Raw genomic sequence first — 10,713 nt, 5'->3', positions numbered from 1 at the left:
TATGTCACGAAATTAAGGATATCGTAACCATTTTCCTTGGGTTGGGTTTATTTTAATCCTGCCCACATGACAATCGCTGACAGCACCCAAGTAATATTCAATTTGGAGAGCAGCTACACTCCAACCTGTCTTAATGCCCATGGTCAATTTGGTTTGACATGTGATATCCCTATGGGGCAAGTTAGGGACCATCAGTAAATTACATAATGTACATGGGAGAATATTTTTTTTTTCAATAGCTCCATATTTCAATGACTTAAAAACCCCAACCAACTATACATTGTAGAAATTCATATGCAAATATTAAAACCATTTAATGAGACAATTAAAATTTGTGCAACATGAATATATTGTCACATTTACATTGTGTAATTTATTGAAATTCCCTAACTATCCCCAGAGCTAGGATATCCAATGTCAAAACAATTTTGTCACAGTAGCTGAAAGAAGGGTGAGTGACTATAACTGTCTATTGTTTTGGCAGAGTGAATGTACAAACGCTTACCACGGGCAAACACACACAAGACACCCACATTAAGCCACCCCTCCAAGACAACTCTTGTTTGACTTCAGCCATGGCCTCTGCATTTCTTAATGACTAAGCCAAAAAGCGAGGCCAAATCAGGAAGTTCAGCACCCCTTTAAGAACTCTATGTACTCAGCTATTGCAATATCTAATGATGATTGCATTTTTTTATAAAATCATGTTTATGTGAAGTGCCCATCAAGAAGTTATGTATGAGCACACACATTGTGTGGGTCTCCCCTAATCTCAAGCAGACAAGATTGGGTGTGGAATTAGTTTCATAAGAGTGACAAAAACTGCTGAATCAATATAAGGGTCATTCAAATGAAATTACTTTTCCAAAGCTCTTTCAAATAGATATTTGAGAAAGATACTGTAAGTTTATATTCGCTGAATATGTAAATGTGAGCAGCAGAACTGAAGAGGCTGAACTGTGTTGAACTTGGTTTTTCAAGGGCATTGATAGTTGGGCTGAAACACATTTTCCACAGAAAGGAGATTCTGGCATTTTATATGGTATTTTGAAAGGTATATACTTTATTATCAGGTAAAATGTCAAGCGTGTATTCTCTACATAAATAACGACCACATGAATCAACAAACAGTACATGGCTATAATGGAAATGACAACGTTTCAGTGGGTGACATCAAAATGTACTTGGTCAAGGATAGATGCGGTAAAGAGGTCAAGGAAACTCGAACAAACAATGAAATTGTCATGGAAATGAGTGGGGGAAAGGGCAATGGGGGAAAGATCCCGAGTCGCCTCATTGCCCCCCAGCAAAATTAGTCTACATTTAGGCTATTGTTTAAATGTGTATTTCACTATGTTGAAGTAAAAATCGGATTATAATGCTTGTATGGATGTCAACCCCTACACATGTTAATGTAATCCTCACCAATCAACTGCATTACAGCTAAAAAACAACTTTGACTACCATCAACGAACGGGAGTTAGCATTTAGCAGTCTCGTCTTCTAAACCTGAAAATCGGACATAGGTAAGCACATTGTGGGCCTGTTACAATACATACATCATGACGGTTCTGACGAATATCCACTTTGTTCAATCAGATTTATTGAATGTGTGCCAATCTGGTCAATGGAACAGTCTGCGTTCCATTGACTCCTTTACCTCATCTATAGCGAGATGACCATGGTGCTCTTTTCATTTTTAAAAAGGAGGGTTCGTATACACTCGAAATAATGAACAATGCCCTCAATGTTGTGAAACCTACCATGTTAAGGAACTCATTCAACTCTGCTTCTATATAAAGAACACAATAAGAAAAGTCAGAGGTAATCAGTACAGTCCTATGGGTATCAAGAGACAACACCAAACAAAATCTGATAAGAAAAACATATTTAAATGAACTGAAATTGAATTGACCAAATAAAACAAAACATCAAAATGTTTTAAATGTCTCATTAATTGGAACATAAAACAGGCCTGTCCATAAGACAACCAAGTGTCCAACATTAGAATCGAAAAAATACTGGATTAACAAATTCTTCACTGTGTTTGTGTTAGAGTGCTATGGTGAAAATGCATAGAATGTGTACTTCAAGGAAACAATTTTGTGTCCTAAGCACAACGGGCCACGTACTTGTCAGGTTTCATAGGTACAACTGATTCATCCAACTATGCTCTGCCTTGTAAGATTTTAAAAGAAATGTGACTCGCATTTTAAGCTTATACACCAAGGTCTCTCACTACTGTCTCTATTCTCTCTTTACTCTCTCTCTCTCTATATTGTATACTCATTAGACTCATACAGCTCAAGGCCCACTATTCTCTACAACCACAAAAGCCCACTTCCAACTAAACAAATGTATCTTTCTTTCATTGTAATATTAAATATTTGTTACACATTGCCAAAATTGATTGACAATATGCAAGTATATATATCATATATAGTATGACTCCTTTTGGGCCAGGGGTATTCTTCAAATTGACATACACACACTGACATTGTGACACAAAGTGGGAAAATTTAATTTAATTATTAATTTATCCCACAAATATTAAGATGTATACATTTATTAACATTGTCGTTGAGACTTGGGTTGTTGGACGAAATAGAATTCAAACCATTTGCTCTGTTGATGACTCTTTGAGATCAATGGTGACCAAGCAGCACTACATCATAATGGACAACTCAATCTCTCTGTCTCCACTTGAAATGAGACTGGATCTCAGCAAGAGCTTGTTTTAATAAGCCCAGAATGGGCTCCACGTCAGTCCGAGATAAAGAAAATTTGAAAAACATGGATTTTTGGAGCATCTCTCACCATGAAGGAGGGTCAAAGACAAAAAGGTGTAATCTGCAGCCGCAACGAGAATAATTAGGTTAATTCCTCTTTTGGAGTGTTTTCCTTCAAGGCACAGGAAAAAAAGAGGGAAAGGGGGTAAATGAAACAAAGGAGGACAATCTAGAAATCTTTTCTCCCTCGTTTGATAGAAACACCAGTTGATGTGACTATTGAAAAACATCTAGCCAATTGAATAAGTGAGACTTGCAATCAAAAAAAGTCTAATATGCAGATAATTTGTCTAATTTTAACAGAGATCCTCTAGAAGATCTTGGAGAGCAACTTGATGTTGACTACATGTGGAACCACCCAGTTGAAAGCCAAGATTTCAACTCGGCTAGCAAACAACACCAACAAATCGCTCCCTATTTTTTGGAATGAAGGTCCCAACATCCAAACGGTTTTGAGCGGTCAATTCTGGTTTTGAAAATGTCTTACTTTTTTCGTCACACCCAATAAATGATATATCTGCAACCAAATTCAGTGCAACTTTACCTTAATAATAACATAGGATGCGTCTGAACACAGACCGGCCTACGACTCGCCAACCCACGCCACTACATTGCCTTTGATGACATCAGTGATCTCGCAGTTGAGCTTGTTGAGACGACCATCCAGGATGAAGATAGACTCCCTGGACGGGGTCATGAGGTACTGTCCGAAAAGTCCACTGCCAGTCATCACGCGGTTCCTACTGCTCCACGGCCAATCGGAAGTCTTGGTGGCCTCCTTCAGGCTCTTGATCATCTTCACATTGCCTGTGCTCAGCTCAACGTACAGAGAGTCCGTTTGGCGTCCCGAAGTACCAAAGATGTTGTACTGGTGAACCTCGGTGAACGACGGCTGGAAGGCCAGGTCAGACAGGTGGAGGTTGGTGTGGATGTCGAAGGGCTTGCCAATCTCCCCGCGCACCGTGATCTGCTGGATCCTCATCAGGCCATCGTGGTCATCCACCGTGACCAGGTAGTGACCGTCCGGGGACACGTACGGGGTGCCGGTGACGTCCCCGTTGGGTCCAATCACGGAGTCTGTCACACTGTCCACAATGAGCTGGGGTTGGGTGGCGCCTGTGGAATCAGGCCTGCAGTTGACAAAGTAGTAGCCGCCAAGGTGGGAGTAAGCCAGAGACTTGGGGATGCAGTTATTCTCGCGCAGGCTGATGTTCTTCACTGACGACGTGGTCTCCAGGTCGATCTTGTGGAGTGCCGGTTCATTTCTGTGGAGGACGATTCCAAATCTAGACAGAAAGAAGACATTTTGAATGTTAATAAACTTGTTCACAAGTTTTTGTGGCAAACATAAAACAATTATACACACTGTAGAGGGTCGACACAAAAAAGTGTAAAAATTATTTTATTTTATGCCTATTTATTAATGAATGAATGAATGAATAAATACCGACAGGATTGAATCCATTAGCACATGCTTGCTGATGTCACACTAGATTAGAAATAATGCAAATTTCACCACGACTACAGTTACAGTACATTTACAATTGTGGAGAGTAGAATTATATTTATGATTGTCACGAGAAGTACTAGGTCTGTTATCCTCACGACTATTGAATAGGTGCACATTTTCCTCGCTCACGCTGTCATGAACATCTTAACAGTGACAGGGCCTTCCATTTCCACCACCTCTCCTATTATTATACTCTGAATGGACTAAATAGTTTTGACAGAGGGGTGTGTGAATCTCTTAGCTACAATATCTCAGTTCCTCAAAGAAAAGGCCTTTAGATTGGTTTGAGAAGAAGAGCGGGGTGGATACGGTCTAGACATTTCACATCAGTGGCCATTTTCTTATCAACTCAGATGTGCAATCTCTGTATGCGGAGTTGAAATTGTCTGCCCTATGCTTCATAGTAATAGATTTCAATGTGCATAATAATCATTGAAAATACTATATTATACATAAAAAATTATATAGTGATAATGACACATTAGAATTATCTCTTTAAAGTCTGGAGGGAGAAAGTGCGGGGCTGACAAGGCTCAATTAAATCTGAATGCTGTCTGATTAATTCTGACATGCACTTCAATCTTGGTATCATCCATCTTCTTTTATGCAATTTTAAACGCCCCCGCTGTCTGTTCATGTGGACAGAACTTCGCTGTTAGAGAGTGATGGAGCACATTATCAGCACTGTGAAGTAAAGCATTGATCCAGAGATTGTATAGTCCATTTGGGAAGCTAGGGCTGGGGACTTCGTCATCAAATAGACTAATGTTTGATGTGAACTAGGTGCTGCATTGGGTTATAATGAGATAGGAGGGACTGCATGGACCATTGCCATGGACTTGATCTTTTGATATATAAATAACCTTTAAAAATGTACTTTGGGAGTTTCTCCAACTTCCAACACAAAATCCCCAGGAATTCTTCCCAGGGAGCTTTTTATCCCACGACGAGCACTGTCTGATATTTTTTTTAAATCACACCCACAGGGAGCGAAGTGAATTCAAAGGTAACACATTAAAAAAAAATCGCTATAATTTGATCAATGAGAGAAAGAGAAGAAAGGAAAGGAAAATACAGTTGCTGGTGGACTCCTGGTAGGGACAAAGGAGTACTGTGTCAGTGCAAGCAACTCTGAATACAATGAAGCGCTATGAGAACGTATCATTAGTATGGTGTCCATTGTAGGACATTCCTAGTCCCCATGATAAATGTCCTTACTCTCCACAAATGTGTTATTTAGGACAGATCAGTGAACACATCTGCAGTGGTATAAAACAGAGTGCTTGATGTATGAAGGTCAATATGACAATTTTGCCTTCAGCTTTATTTTGTCTAAAAATAAGTAGTCCTAAAGTTTGTTAGGAAAAGTAATCAAGACAAATGGACTTGTTTACTTTCTTTATGAACAGTAAAAGTGACATTTGGGCTGGCTTTGCTTGTAAACCCATATCATATATCAACACATTGAGCAAAATACAAATTGCCAGTTGTTTTTGTTGTTTTGTTATCAGCATGCCTTCAATGGGTAAACCATGCAGATTTTTCCAAATACTGTGAAATTATATGAAAAGTAACACTTGTGTGTTGAGTTATGAGCTGTATACTTTGTTGTACTTTTGATTGCATACTTTATAATAGTTTGCAATAGTTAGCTTTTTTGTTCATTGGAACACCATTCATAAACAGAGGAAATTAAAGTTGTTGTCGCTAATGGGCGAGACGACCAAAAACATGGCTACTTATCTTGTTGCTCTTTCCATTAGGCTTACTGTACAATTAATATTAAATTGACCAAAAGTAAGGCAGTGCAAGATGTATACCTGCTATGGAAGAATATCACATTAAATAGTTTGCTTAATAGCAGAATGGAGTGAAGTTTAGTCAGTTATTTTAATGAATGTGAGCTCCTAAAGAATCCCGGAGGCGACTCCTGCTGGCCTTGTAGGCAGAGTTACTCTGTCCAGTGTCTGTGTTCTTTTGCCCATCTTAATCTTTTCTTTTTATTGGCCATGTCTGAGACATGGCTTTTTCTTTGCAACTCTGCCTAGAAGGCCAGCATCCCGGAGTCGCCTCTTCACTGTTGACGTTGAAACTGGTGTTTTGTGGGTACAATTTAATGAAGCTGCCAGTTGAGGACTTGTGAGGCGTCTGTTTTTCAAACTAGACACTCTAATGTACTTGTCCTCTTGCTCAGTTGTGCACTGGGGCCTACCACTCCTCTTTCTATTCTGGTTAGCGCCAGTTTGCGCTGTTCTGTGAAGGGAGTAGTACCCAGCGTTGTATGAGATCTTCAGTTTCTTGTCAATTTCTTGCATGGAAAAGCTTTCATTTCTCAGAACAAGAATAGACTGACGAGTTTCAGAAGAAAGTTATTTGTTTCTGGTCATTTTGAGCCTGTAATCAAACCCACAAATGCTGATGCTCCAGATACTCAACTAGTCTAAAGAAGGCCAGTTTTATTGCTTCTTTAATTAGCACACAGATTTCAGCTGTGCTAACATAATTGCAAAAGGGTTTTCTCATGATCAATTAGCCTTTTAAAATGATAAACTTGGATTGGCCTTTCTAGGGAGTTTTTCCTAGCCACCGTGCTTCTACACCTGCATTGCTTGCTGTTTGGGGTTTTAGGCTGGGTTTCTGTACAGCACTTTGAGATATCAGCTGATGTAAGAAGGGCTATATAAATATATTTGATTTGATTTGATTAGCTAACACAACGTGCCATTGGAACACAGGAGTGATGGTTGCTGATAATGGGTCTCTGTAAGACTATGTAGATATTCCCCAAAAAATCGTACGTTTCCAGCTGCAATAGTCATTTACAACATTACCAATGTCTACAATGTATTTCTGATCAATTTGAGGTTATTTTAATGGACAAAAATGGGCTTTTCTTTCAAAAACAAGGACATTTCTAAGTGACCCCAAACTTTTGAGTAGTAGAGTATATACTAGGCAGTGTCAGAGTAAGGCCCCCCAAAAAATCAAAAACTCCAGTCACCCAAGTCATAGACTGTTCTCTCTGCTAACGCACGGCAAGCAGTACCGGAGCGCCAAGTCTAGGTCCAAAAGGCTCCTTAACAGCTTCTACTCCCAAGCCATAAGAGTGCTGAACAATTCATCAAAAGGGCCACACAGACTATTTCAATTAACACCCCCCCCCCTTTGTTTTTACACTGCTGCTACTCGCTGCTTATTATCTATGCATAGTCACTTTACTCCTACCTACATGTACAAATTACCTCCGATACCCCCTGTATAGAGCCTTGTTATTGTTATTTTATTGTGTTACATTACATTTTTTTACTTTAGTTTATTTAGTAAATATTTTCTTAACTCTATTTCTTGAACTGCATTGTTGGTTAAGGGCTTTGTAAGTAAGCATTTCACATTAAGGTCTACACCTGTTGTATTTGGCGCATGTGACTTTTTAAAAATTTGATGAGCATGTCAAAAATTATTATGCACTGCTTATGAATTGATTATGTAAGGGTTATGAATGTGCTATGTATGGGTTATGAATATGTCATGCATGGGTATGAATGTGTTATGTATGGGTTAATAATGTCCTTATTTCTAACCATCCTCCAATATGAAAATGTATGTATATTAAAGAATGTATATCTAATAATGTATGTTAAATCATGTATATTTAATGATGCATATGAACACTGCAATGTCTACCGACAGACTCTTACTGGCCATTGTCCATTCACAGACCTAAACGTAAAAACATGACATATAATACAGCCAACAAAACTTTCAACCCTGTCGGCTCACCACCAAGCGAAGTAGACACAACAGCACAAAAGATTAGAACGGAATTGAAGTCCAAGACCTCAATAATAGAGTCGGCAAAAACATTGACTAGTGACTCCATGTGCCCTAAGATCACAATCAAGGGGTTATTGTAAGCAGCGTTATCCGACGTTTCCAAGGGATAGGGTATTTAAATAGGCCTTATGCACAACATCATATCCTTGGCATCAATTCACAACTCCCCAATGCCCCCAGATGGTTTTGCCTGGCAAATCTAAAAGCCTTCAAATCCTTAGTATATTGTGATGTTTAGTGCCCTGGACTCCTGTTTTCTGCTATGAGGTACACTGACTGCATATTGGTTTGGGGGAGTTGTTGGGCACACCCACAATGGATCGATCTTGGCTGAGGCTAATGGAGTTATTTAGCATGAAAAGCTATCAGTAGGTGTGCTTGATTGAGTTTAATCTGTCCAAAGTGGGCAGGGTTTGTGCATTCCATTGGACCTAAAGGGTGAGAGTACGCCTACCTATCACACCTTGGGAAGTTCAATCTTGTTCAATTTAGTGCACGTAGGGCAATGTGTATATGTGTTATGTGTGTGGGTTTGGTGTGTCAGTGTAGTGTGTTTGAGTTAGTGTTTGTATACAATGACCTCCAAAAGTATTGGGACAGTGACACGGTATTGGCTTGAAATTATACAATGACTATGAGGTTAAAGTGCAGACTGTCAGCTTTAATTTGAGGGTATTTTTATCAATAGCTGGTGAACTGTTTAAAAATTACAGCACTTTTTGCACAGTCCCCCCATTTTAGGGGACCAAAATTATTGGGGCAAATTCACTTACAGTACCAGTCAAAAGTTTGGACACACCTACTATGAGGGTTTTTCTTTATTTTTACTATTTTCTACATTGTAGAATAATGGTGAAGACATCAAAACTATGAAATAACACAAATGGAATCATGTAGTAACCAAAATAATTTTATATTTGAGATTCTTCAAAGTATCCACCCTTTGCCTTGATGACAGCATTGCACACTCTTAGCATTCTCTCAATCAGTTTCATGAGGTAGTCACCTGGAATGCACTTCAATTAACAGGTGTGCCATGTTAAAAGTTCATTTGTGGAATTTCTTTCCTTCTTAATGCGTTGTAGCCAATCAGTGTTGTGACAAGGTAGGGGTGGTATACAGAAGATAGCCCTATTTGGTCAAATACCAAGTCCATATTATGGCAAGAACAGCTCAAATAAGGAAATGGAAATGAAAGTCCATCATTACTTTCAGAAATGGTCAGTCAATCCGGAAAATGTTAAGAACTTTCAATGTTTCTTCAAGTGCAGTCGCAAAAACCATCAATCTCTATGATGAAACTGGCTCTCATGAGGACCGCCACAGGAAAGGAAGACCCAGAGTTACGTCTGCTGCAGAGGACAAGTTCATTAGAGTTACCAGCCTCAGAAATTGCAGCTCAAATAAATGCTTCACAGAGTTCAAGTAACAGACACATCTCAACATCAACTGTTCAGAGGATTCTGTGTGACTCAGGCCTTCATGGTCGAATTGCTGCAAAGAAACCATGACTAAAGGACACCAATAAGAAGAATATACTAGCTTGGGCCAAGAAACACGAGCAATGGACATTAGACCGGTGAGAATCTGTTCTTTGGTCTGATGAGTCCAAATTTGACTATACTGTATAAGTGTCTGAAAGTAGTCAAAAGTTTAGGATTTGGTCCCATATTCCTAGCACGCAATGACTACATCAAGCGTGTCACTCTACAAACTTGTTGGATGCATTTTCTGTTTGTTTTGGTTGTGTTTCAGATTATTTTGTGCCCAATAGAAATGAATGATAAATAATATATTGTGTCATTTTTTTAAAACTTTTTTTGTAAATAAGAATATAATATGTTTCTAAACATTTCTACATTAATGTGCATGCTACCATGATTATGGATAGTCCTGAATGAATCGTGGATAATGATGAGTGAGAAAGTTACAGATGCACAAATATCATGCCCCCAAGACATTCTAACCTCTCACAATTACAATAACATCGGAGGTTAGCATTCGCTAACCTGTGCTAGTTGTGAATTCCAAACTGTAACTAGCTAGATCACTTGGCGTGTGCTGCACAACAGTGAGTGACTCACAAGGCTCCTGTCTCTCGTCGTTGTGTGCTTGTAAACAAACGTGACTGGGGACTACCACTAAGCTTCATAATGAAAATTGTGGTAACAGGTGACATGAAGAACCCAATCTGCTTCATCTCCTAACGTATTGCACAAGTTAACTGCAGGTATTTACTTAAAAAGTAGCTACACATTTTCACATTTATTTAAAAAACGTATAATAAATAGTTCAACAGTAATGACGGTATTGAAAACCATCCCATGGATATTTCCAAATACCCCGGTATACACCCCAAGCCTAGTTAATTCTGCATTTCACGTTAAATGAGAGATCAAGGGAGTTCACTAAGTGAAACTTTTGCTTGTGGAGACACCAGAGCTTCCACAAAAAAACAAATAAAAGCTTTTTAATCTAGCAAGTACTCCTGATAGTCATTATTTTTTAATAGCATGGCGTCATGAATGAGCAAGAACTAGTTAACCTGTTGAGGACAGAGGGCGCTGTTTTCACTTTGGG

The 10,713-nt window shown here is 38.9% G+C and overlaps 1 protein-coding gene across 2 annotated transcripts in view; it reads right to left on the bottom strand.

Annotated features, from left to right (window-relative positions):
• Window positions 1-1,043: 1,043 nt before the first annotated feature.
• Window positions 1,044-10,713, bottom strand: part of LOC129858247 (follistatin-related protein 5-like) — a 225,506-nt gene continuing 215,836 nt past the window's right edge. For both annotated transcript variants that reach the window (XM_055927333.1, XM_055927334.1), the window contains exon 16: window positions 1,044-4,075. In XM_055927333.1, coding sequence (XP_055783308.1) covers window positions 3,373-4,075 — 703 coding nt within the window. In that variant the 3' untranslated portion in view covers window positions 1,044-3,372. The remainder of the gene's footprint in view (window positions 4,076-10,713) is intronic.

This window comes from Salvelinus fontinalis, chromosome 6 (assembly GCF_029448725.1).
Source record: "Salvelinus fontinalis isolate EN_2023a chromosome 6, ASM2944872v1, whole genome shotgun sequence".
NCBI lineage: Eukaryota > Metazoa > Chordata > Actinopteri > Salmoniformes > Salmonidae > Salvelinus > Salvelinus fontinalis.
Note: the sequence above shows the minus strand (reverse complement) of the source record. Positions and strands in the feature narration are given on the sequence as shown.